The 19778-nt window shown below is 42.7% G+C and overlaps 1 protein-coding gene across 1 annotated transcript in view; it reads left to right on the forward strand.

Moving 5' to 3' along the window:
* VAT1L (vesicle amine transport 1 like) overlaps positions 1 to 19778 on the forward strand; it is a 78926-nt gene that overhangs the window by 20623 nt on the left and 38525 nt on the right. Inside the window, exons 4-6 of the mRNA XM_048515402.1 lie at positions 11427 to 11569; positions 17917 to 18020; positions 19638 to 19693. Coding sequence (XP_048371359.1) covers positions 11427 to 11569; positions 17917 to 18020; positions 19638 to 19693 — 303 coding nt within the window. The remainder of the gene's footprint in view (positions 1 to 11426; positions 11570 to 17916; positions 18021 to 19637; positions 19694 to 19778) is intronic.

The raw sequence follows: 19778 nt of genomic DNA on the forward strand, positions 1-19778 counted from the left end.
AAGAACAATACTGTTGCTTTTGTTGTCATATTTGTAACTTAACCATATGGAACTTTTATAGCTTAGCCATTTGGGACGACAAAAAATGGCAGGTGGCTCAGAGGGCGGGAAAAGGAATCATTTTTCAATTGAAACGCTTTATTTTTCCATGCTATGCTGATCAAAAAGCGAAAATGGTTCTTTTCAAAACGTCTGCAAGATGTTTCATTTGTGTTGTGAGGAATGGGCCTCTGTCACAGCATCTCCCCATAAGGCAGTCCTTATTGTAAACACATCAGTATCATCTTCATACAGCACTCTAAACAATGGAGGAGATTAATCAGGAAATAATACAAATAAGAACACAAATACTCCAAGAAAAGTTAAAGAGGGAGGTAGGGAGAGGCCAGTCAAATTGGAAACCCCGTTGCTGCCCTCAGCCATTCAACTGATTGTTCAATAAACAGTTCATCATTATTCATATTTGTATTTGCAAGTAAAACATCCATGTACCCAGGAAATTCTTGGAAGAAGGTTTCCCATGTGACCATTTCTGGCTCAGAGTACACATTTCCCCCGCTTGTAACATTTGGTTGCATTACAAACCAAACATCCTTTTCTGAGAAGTTCATCTCCACTGAGAGCTGAGCCCATTCCGGATCATGCCGAATGCTGCTTTGCATTCTGTGGTAAGAATACAAAAGTTCACCTCTCTCATCAGAGGGAAGGATGCATGCGTGTCTGTGCAGTTACTTGCTTGTAATTAAAAATAAATAAACAGGGACTCCATTTCAAGAAAAGCTACCGCATCATGTTCACTTCAATTAAAAATAAATTCTCTTTTAAAATAGATAAGACATGATATTATCAAAATCCAATAGGGTAAATGTATTCAAAAATAGGAGCAACTAATGCAGTCAAGTTTAGGCCAGAATCATTAATCTGTCAACTCACTCACTCACTCACTCACTCACTCACTCACTCACTCACTCACTCACTCACTCACTCACTCACTCACTCACTCACTCACTCACTCACTCACTCACTCACTCACTCACTCACTCACTCACTCACTCACTCACTCACTCACTCACTCACTCACTCACTCACTTCGATTTATATTCTGCCCTATCCCTGTGGGGCTTAGGGCGGGTTACAAAATAGAACCAATTTTACAAACATTAATATTTACATCAACTTACATTAATAAAAACATCAATCCAATAATTTGCAGTTAGAACAATACAGTTTAACAATAAAACAGCGTCTAATGCAACACAGTCAAAAGGTGTTAAAAAGTGTTAAAATTGGTGGCAGTAACTAATAAATAGTACATAATCTCCACCTCTTTCCCCATCCCACCCCGAAATTTAGAAGCTAAAGAAATAATAATTGGTAAATCATGGCCTTCCACTTTCATTTGAGGTGTGTGTTTGAGAGGAAATTTAAATCCAACATTCTCCAGTTCTAGTACAGTTCTGTATACCAAAGTCCTTGGCCTTATTAAGCCTGTGGAGACATTTGAAATTTTGAGAACAGATAACGGGTGACACAACACAATAGCTGCCAGGGGAGAATAATCATAAAATGTCAGCAACAGAGATTAGGTCCAATCATAAAATACCAGATGGTTCCACAAAACTTTAGGAAGTTCCAAGTTAAGCTTCAACCTATGATGAAGGCAGCTGTTTCCAAATAGGTGCTTCCTGCAGACAGCAAGGTAATGTTTCTTGGGTTCTTGAAACACCTCTTACTTCAGTGTGGTCAAGGGAAGCCAGGATTGATTCTTGGCTTAGGAAGGAGATGCCTTGAAGAGAAGGAAGTGCATGCCAACAACCGTATTGTTAGGTACCACATTGTTGATCAGTGCTGTGTACAATGCTCTCTTTCATTCTGTGTGTGTATATGTGAGTGCGTGCACGTGGAGCTGTCCATCTAATTCAGCACTGTGTGTTCTGACAGGCAACATCTCTCCAGCATATTCTGGGCTTTAGGGTCATGTGTATATTTAAACTTGAGGATCTCCTCTGTGTGCTCAACCACTGAAAAACGTAGCAGCACAAACCATGCCGATTATCATTCATGAGGAACTTATTCATAATGCATGGAAGTGGGCATTGCAAATAGCTCCGGAAGAGATGTTTGTCTGCTGTTGCGGTAATAGATTCAAGGGCCATTAACATCTGACGAGCTAGGAAAGGAAAAGGTCCAGTTGTTCCTAAATGTCATTCACATTCCTGAATTACTCAATGAAACAATAGTGGCCTTGTGACAATAGACTGTTACACTTCTTTTATTCGCATTGGTGCAAGTTTCACTTCATTGTCTGGAGTATTTCAGGCATCTATGGCACATTTCTTTATTCATGGAGTGTAGGAAGCTTTGACTGAGATCTATTCTTGGTTTTTCTGGGTACCAGTTCTACCCTTCCACTACCTGTGTTGCACATGATGGGAAGTGAAAAATCGACGTTCTGTTGTGTCCAGAGTTTTGCCATTCTGAGTATACCTTTCTTATCTTTGAGGGGTCACAGCCTACAACATGGTATCAGTCATGTTTTCTTTAAACAAGCATATTCTGAGCATACATGGGTGCTATAGATGTGGCTGTAGCTGATACATGCTGGAGTTGCAGACTTCTAGGGATAGGTCATTTAGCAAGGAAGGACAGAGTGACCTTAGATGCATTCAGAAGTCTGTAACTTCACCACATGCTCTGAAAGTCACCTCCTGGGGTCGGTTACTGTGTCACAAAGGATGCAGGGGTGGACGTCTTAGCTTGTGTACTGTTACACTGCTGTTCCTAATTGGCATCTGGATTATTTGTACAGTCCAGTTTGCCCACAGGATCAAGTATTATTTCAGATTTCTCATTGTGCTGTTTTGTCCTTCCCAAATCCTCCTTTTCTATTTTGCTGCTCTCTCAGGCAAATGGAACCCATGATTATTTTTGTGCCCGTTTCCTTACTTGTAAAATGTGTGCTTTTCCTAATATTTTTGTTGTTGTCAGTAAATCAATACAAGCCATTATAGGGTATTAAGATTAAATTATAAATTTTGTAAAGCGAAGTACCATGTAAGTGGCATATAAAAACTGAGCAATATACATACCCAGCACAAAATAATGCACAAAATTATGCATGGATATTTTTAAAAAGGCCTGTTAAGACTAGGGCTGGGCTGCCTCCTCACATGTAAACAGAGAAACGCAAGGGGACCCCGCTTTAATCACAACCCGCAGCTAAAAGAGGTAAGTGTTCCATGAGTAATGGGCCATTAACTTGTTGAGTCAATGTAGGCCGTTTCCGCACGAAGGCGGAAACGGCCGGGTCAGCGTTTCCGATACCGACCCGACGACGCTGGGACCGTCCGCACGGACGGTCCTGGGAACAGCCGGGCAGCCGGTGCCACGGAGCGCCAGTGCCTGGCCGACCCGGCATGTCCCCGGGCCTCCGGTGCGTCGCCGAGGCCTGGGGACACGCCCCCCTGGCCCTGCGCGCCTGCTCCGTGAAGCCGCTGCCGTTCGCTCGGTTACTGTGTCACAAAGGATGCAGGGGTGGACGTCTTAGCTTGTGTACTGTTACACTGCTGTTCCTAATTGGGATCTGGATTATTTGTACAGTCCAGTTTGCCCACAAGATCAAGACTGGGAAGCGCTCTGGGGAAACGCCGGCTTCAGGCCGGGCGGGCAGCGCGAGGGCGGTGCGGCTGCGTTGCAGCTGCGCCCCCCGTGCAAATGGCGGCCTGGAGACGGCGTTTTTGCCGTCTCCAGGTCGCCATTTAATGCCCGTGCGGAAACAGCCGTAGATACTTTCTCCGTGTTTGGCAACTAGCTAATTATTGTAGCTTCCCACATCATGGAAGGCATGCATGCAAGTCACAATTTTTTTTTAAACCAACTTTATAAAGTTGTCAGCTTGATAACCTTATAATATGATTGCTATAAAGGTGCAGTAAGCGATAAGGATATTCATAATCTTTTATCCAGTCATATAAACGTACACTTGATGTATCATTTTCCCTGTAAGACTTATTGCCCTCTTTCCAGAGTGTATGGTTGAACAGGATGACAAATCATTAGATCAGAGAGATGTTGCCTGCGTTCCATTTGTCATCCTCTGGCATGGTGAACACTGGGCATGTTGATTTTTTCCCCCTGAAACTGTATTTATTTATTTTAGGCAAATAAACAACACATATAGAAAAAAGAAAAGAAAAAACCCAAATCTAATCTCCTCTTCCCCACTATAATAATAATAATAGGGTTAAAAAAATGAAACCACATTTCAGGACATCACTACAAACAGATATGGTGACTTCCAGCTACCTCATTATGGATCTGAACTCACATCTGAACTTGAATTTTGTACTTATAGTTGGTATCAGAATTTACTCCACTTTTAACCCTCCTTATAAAACTATTTTAGTCTAATCTGCTGTTTTCACTTACATCTCAGATCCTGCCATTATCTCTCTATTTGTATATGTTTTCAGTCGGTAGTTCGCAAAGGGTTTCCAATCTTTAAGGAAATTTGTCCATATTCTAGTCCCTTATAAACATTGTCAGCCTTGCCATCTCTGCATATTCTGTGACTTTCACACAGGCTGAAAAGATTGTGAGACTGAAGAGTTTTTAACACTGTGTAAAAATTGCAAGGAGTAGGAGCACACACCCTCACATCCTCTTTCCTCTTATCCACCAATAGCCAAATTCTCTGCATCTCTCATGTTATCAGTAGATATCTCCAGAGCAGAGGAGCAGTATGCAGACACTACCCTAGCCTAGGCTTGCTGGCTCCAGGCTGGGAAATTCACAGAAACTGAGAAGTTGAGCCTGAGGTGGGCGGGGTTTGGACAGGAGAGAGAGAGAGAGACCTTAACAGGAAATAGTACCATGGAGGCCACTCTTCAAAACAGCCATTTTCTCCAGGGGCACTAATCTCTGTAGTCTGCAGATCAGTTGTAATTCTAGGGCAGGGGTCTGCAACCTGCGGCTCTCCAGGTGTTCATGGACTACAATTCCCATCCCAATTGGCCATGCTGGCAGGGGCTGATGGAATTTGTAGTTCATGAACATCTGGAGAGCCGCAGGTTGCAGACCCCTGTTCTAGGGGATCTCCAGGCTTCATCTGCAAGTTGGCAACCTTACACGGCCAACTTGATCTCTGGATGAGGGAAGAGCTGGTCTTTTCTGTTTTCTCCATACTTCAGTTTAGAACTGCAGACAGGATAAGCCCATTCACTCTCCTTCCATCCCAGGAAATAATTGCAGAGGAAAGGAAGATGGCCTTGGAAAAGTGCCCTATGATAATTGTTTCAGTGGTACAACATGTTAGGACTTTAGAAGGGCCTGCTTCATTCAGTCAAACACTGCTGCTGAAGTCACATGAACAGATCCCTCTGCTTCTTCCCCCATCAAAAGAGGAGAGGCAGACACACAGACACCCAGACTGAGCACTTGCGTAGAGTTTGCTGTTCCTATATTTAGTGTCAGTTCATTCATTATCTAGTAAAGTTCTACAAAACAACTCAGTCGCATCTCTGCCCTGTTATTTGCTGTGCTAATTAATTGCAATGCAGCACAAAGTCGGGATGTAGGAGAAGGAGAAGATAGAGTAATTTGATAGAGACTTCCCATTATCCCTCTTCGAGGGATTCCAGCCAAGGTATCCCTCTCCTCACAACTGCCTCCTCAGGGCAACTGAGGTACCAGTCTGCCATCACTGGCTACATAAGAACTATCCTTGTTTGAGGCAAAAAGAGGAGATGGAACAGTCTGTTACTAGACAACCTGACTGGAAACTCTGGCATGAAGGGGGCAAGTGAGGACATTTGCTTCAGACATCAGTTAGCGTGTGATGAACATCAAGGGAATCTACCACTTAGCTTTTGAATCCCAGCTCAAAATATATGTATTATTGCTTCTGGTGCTGTACACTGCCTCAGAAACTATTCATATCAGAACCACAATTTATTAATTTCATATTCTTTCTCCTCCCAAACAGTCAGGAGATAATAATGGAACTGACCTTTTTCTGAGTCGTATTTTTCTTTTAGTCTTTTGCGGGGTGGGGACACTGAAAGGGTTTTAGAAGTTATGTATATACAATTGCCCGTGGGCCATATTTTCCCCATACCTCAGTGACTGGACTGGTTGCAGCCGGAGAACTGATTTTAATAAATTGCCCCTGGCACATTGTAAGGTTGGTCCTCCGGGAGTTAGCAGGCGTGGGCTCAGAGACATTAATTATCCCCCTGTAGCTAAGATCTGACCTCCAGTTTTTTCAAGTTCAGCATTAGAGGACACTCAAGCAACTTGAGTAGACTACAAATGAAATGCTATCTGTTTTCAACTGAGAAGTCTAAAAACATGTGGCAGCAGGGTCAAGCTGAAGACCCCTCACCCCTTTCTCTGTTTTGGTAGACCACTTGTCAGTACAGTTGTCTTCCCTGCATGCCTTGCAAGGATTTTATTCCGTTGTTCCACCAATAAAGGAAAAATGGATCTTTTCAAAGAAGGGGGGGGCCTCGGCAGCGGGCAGCAACAGTGCCTGCCGCTGCCACCAAGCCTTACCCCCACTGCGTCCTCCAAGCAGGCCAGCTTTTGCCCTCCCCAGGCTCTGGGGACAGCAGGAGCCAGCCTACAGAGAGGTGGGGGTGGGGCTCAGTCCGACCCCCACCCCAAGCCCCATCCTTGAACAGGGGGTGGGGGGGCCCAGAGGAGGTGTTGCCCCCGGGTGCCATTTCCCCTCGATATGCTTCTGTTATGAAATAAAATCATTTTTTTAAAAAATGCAAATGCTTGGTGTTCCCAACTTCCAGTTGAGCCCATGAGTTAAGGCCTTGGATTTTTACCCAAAGTTCAGCCTTGACACACACAGGCCATGAGTTTTAGGGATCCATTCCATCACCCTAACATTGGTTTCTTATCAGATCCCTAACTGTCCAATGTTTGACCCAATTTGAAATAAGGCCTATAACTGATTCTGTTTTTCTTATTCTGTCTTCTTGGCAGCCCTCCCAAGAACTGCTCTCAGAGAATATTGGTCCCCTATTTGCAGAGGAATTCCAATAGCAGCTCCAAGGGACGATTTAAATTGAGGAAAAGAGCAAAAGAGAAACACTGCATTCCTGTCCTAATACTATAACTAAGCTGAGTAGATTCTCGCCAGCTTCATTTAATTAAAACACACACACAAAGGAGATCCTGAGCGCAGATCAGGAGATAATGTAGTAGAAATGACTGGGAACACATGAACTCACTGCCAGCTGGCAAGGCCCTAGGGCCCCAATGTTCTGCTGAACTAATCCGCAGCCTGAATTGATTTGCAGACCTCTAGTGGACATCCAAGATACAAATTTAATTATTCCAGATGACTACCTGAGTGAATTTAAGCAGATCTGTTTATCAGTGGTTTCATAATGCTCTTTCTGTCCCGTGCTCTGTTTCATAAGTGTGCTTACAGTAGAGGCAAGCAAGATAATGGGAAAATTCAGATGGTCATCTTGAGCGGCATCATCAATCTTAATTTTATTCCCGGTGTAGACACAGATTGCAGAGTGCTTCTACTAAAAGCAAACGTTGGGATAGCTCTGTCTGCCTGAATGAGCCAGAGAACTACCTGTTGAGGGGTGAGTCAGAAACTAGCACATTCCTTAATGAGGAACCTCTCTTGACAAGAGAACAAAATCCTTGGAGCAAAAATATTGCTCTGGTTCAGTCTAAGTTTTAATAATGTCTCTGGAGAAGGAGCCCATTTGAGCTCCAAAGAGGAGCCTAGGGGTTGAAGTTGGAAAGTTAGCGGGAAAAATACCTCAAGCTTTATTTTTGGAAAATGAGTGTAGAACTGGACTTATAGTGCAATCTGGGGCAGGGGGTGGGATTTCCCTCTGGAGGTGGTGCAGGTTTCCACCAACATAAATCCCCTCTCCAGGGCACTTATGCTGGTGGAGGGGCAAATCCCCCAGGGCCCTGCCACTGCAGCACCCCGCGACACACATCTGCAACGCTTGACCTCGTGCCAGTGCTTGCACACCACCCCCAAGCTACGTGGGCATTCCAGGGGCATTCTAGGGAGCAGTGCCAACCTTAGTCAGTCTTTAGACCTCTATCGGTCCCCATACACTGGTGGAGCTGCCACCAGAGATATGCTGTAATTTTTGCAGCGTATCTCTATTCTCCGCTATGGAGGGAGGTGAAGGATGTTTTTTTTTAAAAAAAAAAAGTGTTTCAGGCTTCAGGCTATTAATTATGCATTTCTCTGCAAACACTAGCCAGTTGAGAGCCTGAATTCTGAAGAAGATCTGTCCAAGATATTTATTTCCTACGTTTTAGAGCCATTTAGTGTGACTTCACTGAACTCTGATCAGAGTTTTCTAATGACTCCAGTTTATTCAAAGTGCATTTTTAGGATTTCCTTGACACAGCGGTATTATTCTCTATGCGGGGCAACACTCAGCACTAACAATACTCTCTTTCTCTAGCCATTTGCTTTCTCGCCTGCTTAGGTTATAATCTGTTCAGCGGTGCCATTTCTTACTGCACAGTGAAACATTTCTGGTCTTGCTCTAACTCTCTCCGGTGTAATTATAATAAAAGCAGTAACAGAACAGTGTCGCATTGTCAGACTTACATAGAGGCTGCCCTCTGAAAACTACATTTTATTTTCTCATTCTGATAATGGAGGAGGACAGTTTATGGAATTAAGTGGACTACAGGCAGCCATCTCTGATGTTTGCATTAAACAACCAGAATTTCAGGTTAGACTACCTCATGTCACCAGTTTTCTTTCATGATGTAGACATAAGTTAAATCTCAGGTTGTAATTCTAGCTATTAAAGTCTAGTATGGCATTGGACAATATTGCAGACATTCAGGAGTGGAAGAACGATATAATCTCATGTATGAAATCATAATCGTATTAGCATGTGCATGGTTGATTTGTCTCTGTCTCTTTCTCTGAATGGACATGATAGTTCTTTCTACAAACCTGAGAAAAGGACCATGTTTTCAGGAAAAAAACTAAAATCTAACCCCCCCCCCCATGATTGAAGTTCCTGTAGCTTTTATTTATTTATGTTTATATTTATCATATTTATATTTCTACCCACCCATCCCCGAAGGGCGGTTAAGAACAAATGCCCCCTCAGTGGCTGCTATGCAAGTTGCTAGGCAACCAAAACAGTATTGCCAGACTTCGAGCCTTGCCTTCTTCCATTAAAAGAGCCTTGCCTTCTTCCATCAAAAGTCCAGAGTTGTTTTGGCCCTAGAAAGAGAACTTATCAGAGCCAGGCCTGCCAGAAAGCACTTGACAACTTGTTACCACCTAACTTCTATGATTCAATGGGCTTGGATGTTCAGCAACAGCCACTCCATGAAAACCAGTGTGATTTAGTGATTAGAGTTTCACCCTAGGATCTAGGAGAACCAAATTAAAATCTCCACTTTCATGTGTGAAGCTCATTGGCTGACCTTGGACCAATCATACACTTCTCTTAACCTACCTCAAAGGATTGTTTTGAGAATTAAATGGCAGAGAGGGGTATGGTGTAAACTGTTTTAGGTCCCTGTTGTGGAAAAAGGTGGAATACAAATGAAGTGAAAAATAATAAATGTAGATGAAGATGGGGGCTAGATGAAAGATAGGATAGTGGAAGGAAGGAAGGAAGGAAGGAAGGAAGGAAGGAAGGAAGGAAGGAAGGAAGGAAGGAAGGAAGGAAGGAAGGAAGGAAGGAAGGAAGGAAGGAAGGAAGGAAGGAAGGAAGGAAGGAAGGAAGGAAGGAAGGAAGGAAGGAAGGAAGGAAGGAAGGAAGGAAGGAAGGAAGGGTGAGGATATTGGATCCACTAGGAAGATGAAAATGAGAAATAGTGTGGGAGATAAGAGATATAGGGGAAAGTTAGGTAACCCCCAAAAATCCTTCCACATTTCGCACTGCGCAGCTGGGCCTGACCCAGTTCAGTGGATGGAACTACATAAAGAGGATCGAACTACATAAAGGTTGGCTGCTGGGTGGGAGGGAAGCAAGAAAAGAAGGAAGGTTATGGAGCTTTCAGTGAAGAGAAAGAAGAAATAGCAGGGGAAGGGAAAATGAGATACCCTCCTCGTGTTGAAGGTTCTACACGTGTCTGTGTGTGTGCATGCATGTGGGGGAGGGGGGAAGAACACCACAATATGATTTACTTATTTACTATACATACACATACACACTACCATTCTCTCCAATGGGAACCCAAAGCACCTTGCATTACTCTTTCCTCCATTTTATCCTCGCAGTGACCTTGTGAGGGAGATTACACTAAGAGAAAATGACTGGCCCAAAATCACCCAACAAGTTTCTGTTACAGAGCGAGGTTTTGAGAAGTCTCTCCTGTCCACAGTCCAGGTTCAATCTTTCAGAGACTCTGAGACAGGGAAGCGTCTCTCGCAGCACCCAGTTTCAGCTTTGTCTAAAAATCAGTAGGACATCTTTTTGTACTACTTCTGAGCATAGAGCTACTGTTTTGCCATTCAGAAAACTGAAATTTATGGTAAGTGAAAAATTGGCCCTTTTTGCAGCTATGTAATCAGGAGCGAATTTTAAACTTGGAGCAATCAAGGAATAGTAGAATATTGATCTGTAATGATCAGCACTAAGAGATTTGCTGATGTGTTTAAGTGCTAGGTTTATTATCGAAGCGCTAAACAAACTGTGGCTCACCTCTCCTTTTTATTTAATTAAAAATCATCCTGCAAGTTTAAGCGTAAAGGACTGATCATGGACTTCCCCTACTTTTTTCATATATTTATTTTGCATTGAAGACCCTTTTTTTTAACACAGGGAAGCCCCAAATTTGCTCAACACTACCTGATGGTCATGATGAAATTTTTCCATGGTAATTATGCACTGGTAATTATGCACTGTGAGCCTAGGTCCCCCGGATCCTTGTTTGATACTTAACCACTATCTATCTGTCTGTCTAAATAAATACTTACATACATAGACAGAGACAGAGATAGAGAGAGGGCATCTAACTCTGAGCACATTAAAATGTAAGGGCAAAAAAAAAGACACCAATTTAAATCATCTTCCAAATGAAAGGCTCACTATATCCCACCCGCACTTCATTTGTACATCTACAAATGCAAGGTCAGCACCACAGAGAAATAGTTGGACAGCTAATTGTCGAGAAATAGTTGGACAGCTAATTGTTTTGAATAACTGAACGATATCCTTTCTTGTGAATGAATGAAGGCCTTTATTGGCATTAAAAAAGAAAGGAAAGGATGAAAAGGAAAGAACAGAAATTAATACACAATGAGTCTAAATATATCCTTACTTCATTTTGCCACTCATAGCATCAGTAGGCCTTTTTTGGTTACTTTGGCTACCTAAGTGAAGAATGAACTGGCAGATTGGAAGATCAAGTTGTCTTGTGCGACTGACTGATGCCAGCTATGCCTTTCACAGGGCCAAGCTGTGGCACAGCTCTGCTCAACTGTCCCCGACGTTACCGTCTTTGGAACAGCTTCCTCCTTCAAGCATGAGGCAATCAAAGATTCGGTGACTCACCTCTTTGACCGGAATTCAGACTACGTCCAAGAAGTCAAAAAGTAAGTGGTTTTTGTCTCATTATGCTTGTAACTGCAAGGAGGTAGATGTGTTTTAGACCTGCCTTTCAATTTGATCCCAATAAAAGCTGGTGTGGCGTATTTCTTTATTTGCCTATTTGTTTGTAGGTTTCCTTTCTTCTTGAGTCTCAAGGCAGGTTGTAAACATTTTTTAAAAGCAACAAAACAGTGTAATAAATGCAATTGAAAATACAGTATGGAAAATAGTAACAGTTAAGTACCGTCAAGTCACAACTGACTCATGGCAACCCCACATGGCATTTTCAAGGCAAAAGACAAGCGAAGGTGGTTTGCCAATGCCTACCTCTCACAAAGGAACTCTGCTAGTGGTCTCCTATCCAAATGCTAACCATGGTTGACCCTGCTTAGCTTCCAAGCTCTGATGAGCTCTGGCTAACCTTGGCATTCAGTATAATAAATAATGGATTTTTTCAAAGGCATAGAAATGACCTTTCCTCAACAGTTCCATTTTGTGTGTGTTATTTGCCATCTGGTCCCTTCCCACTTATAGCAATGCTTTGAATTAATGACCTCCAAAATGTCCTATCATGGACAGCCTTGCTCAAGTCTTGCAAACTGAAGGCTATGACATCCTTTATTTAGCCCACCCATCTCATGCTGGGTCTTCCTCTTTTCCTACTGCCTTCATCATTTCCTGGCATTATTGTCTTCTCATGATGTGACTAAATACCATAATTTCAGAATAGTCATTTTAGCGTCTAGGGAAAACTTAGACTTGATTTGATCGAGAATTCCCTTTGTTCATCTTTTTGGCAGTCCATGGTATCCATACAGCTCTTCTCCACCCCATGTTCCAAATGAACCAGTTTTCTTCCAGTCAACTTTTATTTATTTTATTTATTTATTTCTGCGGCTTTTATACCGCCCCATCCCCGAAGGGCACTGGGCGGTGTACAACAGATAAAAGCAACAATACAAGTTCAAGACATTAAAAGCAGCAACAGTTAAACAATATTTAGCAAAGGAATGAAAATATAAGTGGCGTCCAACATCCTAATTTTAGAATTCCTTCCCCACCCCCACCCCGAAGGGAGGCATGGCGGTCTCGTTGGATGACAAATGTCCCATATGTCAGGGTCAAACGAGGGCCAGACAGGGAGGGAGCAACACATCAGCAGCCAGAACCTCCAAAGGCCCAGCGGAACAGCTCCGTCTTACAACTTTCTTCACTGTCCACTTTTTGCATCCATATGTAGTAATGGAGATAACCGTAGTATGAATTATCCTGATCTCGGTCTCCTCTTTATTACAAATGTCTGCCTGCTTAGGACTTACATGCATACTGTGCAAGTTACTTGAGAATAATTCATACACAGAGAGCTGCCTCTTAGTTTTCTTACCTGAGCATGAGTGCCATTTTTATGGACACCAAGTATATCGTGTGAACTGATAAAAAAGGAGGATATTTGCAAGACTTTTTTTTTTTGCTTTGATGACATTCTGAAAGAAGTGAGTCATTTTGCTTTTCCAGCAGACGGCTCTTCAAAAGAGGATATTACAATAGTATGCCGTTCGACAATTGCTTGGGGCAATTCTGCTCAGGCAAAAAGGAAGGATTATGTCTTTCAATGAAGTCATCTCGACTGAGCAAGATGAAAAGGGTCGGGAAATCCAATTGACACTTGTTGTAATGCAGGCAAACACTTTTCGTTGAGTTAAGCAGACAAACACTTAAGTTCTCATTTGACAAGGCAAAACTTCAAAAATTGGTGTTTGTGACAAAGGCAGACACATCAGGAATCAGGAGATAGCTCCAGGACCAGCTTGGACAGCTCTGTAGGAATTAAACCCGTTGTTGCAAGGTCATTGGCTGGGAAATGGCTGACTGATTTGGGTCAACAGCATTCTTAACAGCAGCATCCCATTGCATTGGAGGGGATGCCGGACCAGTAAGGTCATGACCCCTTCCCATTTCCTGGGTCAGCATCAGCTCTTGGGCCAAGACTTAAGTGCAGTCAGGGAGAGGAAGAATGGAAATAGGCACGATTTCAGTGGCACGCAGAAGGTGGGGGAACCAGGCAGCCAGATCAGGGAGTGGCGTGACTCTCCTGCATGAAAGGACTGGGTGAATGTGCTTTCAGTAAAAGTTGAAATTACCTCAGCATTCTGGTGGTCCTTGGAAAGATTCACAGAGAGGTGCACCCTTTCCAGCTTCCTACATAGTCCTACCCTTCCTTCCCCATCCTGGGCAGGGTCCGAGAAGAATCCAGCAACTACAGTATTATTCTGGAAAAAAACTAACAATTGCCTTCAGAAATGCTGGTTGAATCACCTCCATGCTTTGTTCCAACTCCCTCACAGAAAGTTGGCTGGTATCCTGACCCTCAAGGTGGAGAAACCATGGCTGGGGAGAGGGGGAAGAAAAAAGTTTACACTATAAACATAATCACAGATAAAAGTAACTGCGGTTAATAAACCAGTTTCAAATGGTGGTTTCAGATCCTGTCTGGATCTACCTTAACTAACCATAGATGTCACCTGACTTTTGGACGACTATGGTAACCATTGGTAGGTTGATACGTGATTTCACATGATGGCTATCTGAATTAAACCATTACTTAGCCAAAATTTTGACAAATGATATAAAGATCTGGCAGGAAAAAAATCAATGGTGCTTTCTTTAAGAACTTATTATTATTTATTTATTCATTAATTTTCTTATACCGCCCAATCCCCGAAGGGCTCTGGGCGGTGAACAGAGTCCAATAGGCACATAGAGAATACAGTAATAGGAAAAATAAATATATAAGCATTTAAATCATTTAAAATACAGTAGCAGTGGCATATAAAAATTTATTGGCGGCGCCCGACCCCAGGCTCAGAAGGGAGACTTGGCAAAAAGCAGAGGATAACATAAACAGAATCAAAGGGTGGTATCATGAGGGGTGGTATCATGAGGGGGGGTATCATGAGGGGCGGCAAATCCACAGCCACCCTCCCCAAAAGCCTGGTGAAACAACTCGGTCTTACAGGCTCTGCAGAACTCCCCAAGGTCCTGTAGAGCCCTAGCAGATGGAGGAAGAGTGTTCCACCAGGCAGGGGCCAGGGCCGTAAAAGGCCTGGCCTGGGTAGAGGCTAGCTGTACCATTGAGTCGTATATAGCATGAAGATGATCACTAGACTTTCTATGTCTGAATCTAGAAAACGGCTAATCTTGCCTACTTTAGTACCTTAACCAAAATTAGCTTTCAATTAAGAAGAATTTTCTTGCTAAATTAGTCCAAGGCCTTGTGTTCCATCATTGTGTTTCCAATGCCAGCCAGCTAGATTCTTATGGGTTCTCACAAGTACACCTTGACAGTGAACCCAGGAGCAGCAGATTCAACAGTGTTGGGTGTTCTGTCTCCATAACCAAAACTGTAATGGTCATATAAGCATCCCTGCCAGTGGGTGGTGCTATTGCATATCTAAGTGTTTGGGTTGGTTCAATATTGTTTCTCATTGCTATTCTGTGTTCTGGGGCAGTTGACTGTTTAACTGTGGTGCAGGCTGTGCTGGAGACCACCAGTTATATTAAAGTTGGTTCTTTAAACAAGGCAAAATATTTCATAGCTGGAAAAACTTCAGAAAATGGCAGCATATTAATAAGGAGAAGTTTAAGGATCTATGGTTTTTCAGGTTATAAACTTCTGTCTTCCCTTGTATTTGAGAAATCTTGTTTAGGCCAGATAATGAGATTATTTCCAGTTAACATACATTGGATCTTTTCAGAAAATAATGAATATCATATTCCACTATATCAATTGGGTTTATCCAAAGATAGCACTACAAAAAATAACAGGGAAAAGTGACTTTCTGGTGACTTTACTACATCAATTCAAAATTGCCTGTGAAGATTTGGCCTCAAGAAGGTTGTGTTTGAGATTCTGCTCCTAAGTATACTTATTGGGAAGTGAGCCCTCACTGAACTGAGTTTACCCTTTTATTCATTGTTTTCTATTATACTTTTGTAGTCAAGTACCATCAAATAGCTAGGAGCAGCAGTGGTGTAGTGGTTAAGAGCAGGTGTACTCTAATCTGGAGGAACCGGGTTTGATTCCCCACTCTGCCGCTTGAGCTGTGGAGGCTTATCTGGAGAATTCAGATTAGTCTATGCACTCCAACGCATGCCAGCTGGGTGATCTTGGGCTAGTCACAGTTCTTCAGAGCTCTCTCAGCCCCACCTACCTCACAGGGTGTTTGTTGTGAGCGGGGAAGGGAACGGAGTTTGTAAGCCCCTTTGAGTCTCCTACAGGAGAGAAAGAGGTGATATAAATTCAATTCTTCTTCTTCTTAAGTCTGCAGCAGTTAAAGCAAACCAACAATTACCAGTTAGTGCATGATTGCTTCTGTTGGTAGAAAGTGCTACCAAGTCAAGTAAGTTATGGTGTACCAGAACTGACACTGCTTAACTTCTGAAATCTGATGAAATCTGGCCCACTTGGGTCAAGATGATCCCTTCTACACTGACTCAATTATGCCAATTGTACTATTTTGCTTGCTTCTGAATAATAAGGCTGAAAATATCTATTTGGGCACAAGGAAACCATAGGAGAAAGTCTTCTGTATTTTTGTGACTTTCTTTCTTATTTGAGAACTGGGCTTTTGGTTTCTGGAAAAGAAAAAAAATATATGCATCATTCAAGCCCCTACATTTAGCTCTTAGCTGCATTTCACTGAGGGGACTGATCTGTTGACTAGAAAAGTGAGTTTAGCTTAACCCTTGCCTCCCCAGGTTTTGGGAATCTCAAATTTGATAAGTGTGATTGTAGGACTTTTGAAAAGGTCCACAAACTTTAAAACCAATCAAAATCTGCAGATACTAGCAAGCGGAAATTTGAAAGGAACTGCCTCTCTCAAAATCTTCTGAACTTTATTCTTGATATTTTATATAAATGAAAAAATAATAAAACACTTAAAAACTTAGCTTTGATTGTGACTATTGCTACTGTTAGCCCATTTCAGACTGTTTTCACTGTCATGCGATCAATGTAAGAATTAGACTGTATCTGGTATATCTACTGCTGTCCACCGTCCCTGGGGTATAATTATCTGCAGTAAACTACACTGAGGGTTTTCATAACTGTTTAATTAAAAGGAGTTACTTCTAAAAAATCATTTACTGCTGTAGCCATTGATTCGGTTGCGCTGTATAATTGCAGAGTTCAAACCAGTTTGGCCTCTTCTGGTTAGTATAAAGCCTGACAGAAAGCAGGAACTTGCCATTTTAGTTGAGAAAGGAAAAGCAAATATTCCAGGTTGATGTATGCCTCTTGTCTTTCTCCAGAAAGGCAGGACTCCTCTTTTTCCTGGGAGATTAAGGGCCACTCTGGATAATCCTGAGGGTCCCTTTTTCCCTATAAGAAACTCCCTCTCTAAGTAGCCATTGTTCAATACCTCTGGACACCTCTCTCTCTGTTGATATTGTCCCACAACACATTGTTCTTTCTTCTATCAAAGCTAAGCTCGGGTCACTCAGCTCTGTTCCTCAGACCCTTCCGCTCCAAGATCAAGTGACTATAACCCATATTCCTCCCCCCCCCCCATTCCCTTCATTTATTTCAAACCTATTCATTTAACACTGCTTGTATCTAGGACTGTGTGTGGTGCTTTGATTGTTGGGCGCTTGTGTAGCCCTATTATCCCTAAATAAAATGGTTAAACTTTATTTGCTGTCCTGCTGATTCCTTGCAAAAACTGGCTTTTATATACATTGGCAACAAAGATAATCTTGAGATTGCCCGACCTTTGGCTAAGCCAAGAGTCTGCCCTTGCGAATTCTCCCACTCTTAAAGGACAGACTCCCATCATTTCAAGTAACAAAACCACTAATCCATCTAGCTCTGAACTGTTGACTTTGAGTTGCAGTAGCTCATTTAGTTTAGAAGCAGACTTCTGCCACCTGAGATCAATTAACCGGAGATGTCAAAAACAGGAGAAGTCTCCTGCATGCAAAGCTTGGCCTCTGTCACTAGAGAATGCAAAAAGATGCCAAGTCAGGTCACTGGTCCACCTCACTTAGTATATTTTGCCAGGATAGCAGGTGCCTCTTCAGGGTCTCAAACCAGCAAAGATATTTTCTGGCATCTGCCACCTGAAATATTTAACTGCAGATACTTGATTATTAAGGCCAGCCTTTCCCCATAAAGATCATCTGCACAGATCCATATATATAATAGTTACATCATGGCTTCTACTGTGCCACTATGGTTCAGATGACTCTACCAGCCACTGCATGTATGATTCATGGTTCAAGTTTTAGCTTTCTTTGTTTTAATTCCACTTACCTTGATGAGAATCTTGCAAAATGCCTCTTTCTTGTTTTCCAGAATCTCTGCAGATGGTGTAGACATTGTTCTGGATTGCCTTTGCGGAGAAAACACAGGGAAAGGCCTTGGTCTTCTCAAACCCCTTGGGACTTATATTTTATATGGTAAGTGACAGTTACCTAGTCAATCAATTTAGAACTGTGTGAATAATTTATCCACTATCATACTCCTCATACTCCATAGCAGTGGCTTCAGCAGGGGTTAAGTATCATTAATATGTGTAAACTCCCCAAATGAAATCAGCAGTTCAGTAGAATCCTTCTCTAACACTGATAGACACAAACATACAACATTTTAAGATCTGCCAGTTCAACTCCAGGCCAGCCAAACCTCTAGAGTTGTAAGCATGATGATGTCACTTCAGGGGAAAACCTGGAAGCAACAGTGGTAGATCTAGGAATAGATGGTAAATCTATGTTAGAGCTACCACAATTTCTTCTGGTTTCTCTGCCCCCAAGTCTCCCACACATTCTATTTTACCCAGTTCTAGGTTCCACCCTGTTGGAAGTTGCAGGTTTCCCTCTATTCTCCTGTACTTGGGGCCAGATTCAAATTGGAACCATGACATATGTGGATAAGTGACTTCACACACACACACACACACACACACACACACACACACTTTTCAGAACTTGCAGTGGTTCTGGGAGAGGCTTTGGAAACATGTGGGTTTACACAGTGGGCCAAATAGAATTGGGAAAAGAACGTTTATTTCATTTATTAAGCTTCTATTCTGTCCCTCCCCTTGCAGGCTTGGGATGGTTAATGGGGAGGGGGAAAGGCTACAGCCTCTTCTTCGTGAGCACTGTGGACCCAGACTGAATTGGACTCCCTAAACACAGTCTGCAACTCGCATTATGTAGACTGGGGTCATTAAACCTAACCTGCATGTAAAATGTATAAATTGACCTCACTGGGCAGGAAGTTGGAACACCAGAGCCAGAAATGTGGTCATATTCTGACCAGGGATCAGATCCTACTTAGTAAACGCTAGGTCTGGGTGTGAGGAGCCATTGTCATGCTAAGGCAAAGGGTCAGTTCTACAGCATGAAGTCCTAATGACATGGAAGTGTTCACTTACTATAGTCCACTAGGAAGGAGGAGCCAATTGAGGCAGAGCTTCGGTAGCTCCAGTGGTGTTCTGATTGCCTCCCCCAGTCACATGCCTCTTCTAGGCTAGCCCAGGCTACAGTTCTGTGAGTGGTCACTTCCAGAATGGTTCTGTGTCTCATTTCAAGCTTCAGTTGGTTGGCTTGCTTGGTGGCTGCAGTGATGCAGGCAAATTCCCTAGGTTGTGTCTTTGAGATCCCTCCCACCTCACTCCCATCCTTGGTCATACTCTCTGCAGATGTAAACCTAATGTGTCATACAGCCTAATGGCCCAACTCTTCTAACCCAACATATCAAGCTTTTCACTGGGAGGTTCATGTCAGGATGTTTGTTATCAGCTATCCTTTTTATATACACCAGGTTTGTGGAAATCAGTCGGAAGACTGCATGTTTATATCCATTTAAATTCAGTGATTGTTAGGGGCTGGAGCAGTTCCTGTAACAGAATAGGAGCTATTCCATCTGAATCATTATTTGGGAAGATTTTATGTTTGGATGTTTCGGTTTGACTCACACTGCCAAAATTGTCAGGCCTCTTGCTCACGGCACACAATGCACAGTGCCTGCGCTCATGAATTTTCTCCCCCTCCCCTTTCCCTTTTATTTTTCAGGCTCATCAAACATGGTTACTGGGGAAACCAAAAGTTTCTTCAGCTTTGCAAAATCAGTAAGTACAAGCCTCATGGCTCTCCTAAGTGGTAGCTATGCATCTGTTTCCTGCTATTTCCCACACTCCCAGAATTCCTTTTTTC

The sequence above is a fragment of the Sphaerodactylus townsendi genome, linkage group LG14, assembly GCF_021028975.2.
Source record: "Sphaerodactylus townsendi isolate TG3544 linkage group LG14, MPM_Stown_v2.3, whole genome shotgun sequence".
Classification (NCBI taxonomy): domain Eukaryota; kingdom Metazoa; phylum Chordata; class Lepidosauria; order Squamata; family Sphaerodactylidae; genus Sphaerodactylus; species Sphaerodactylus townsendi.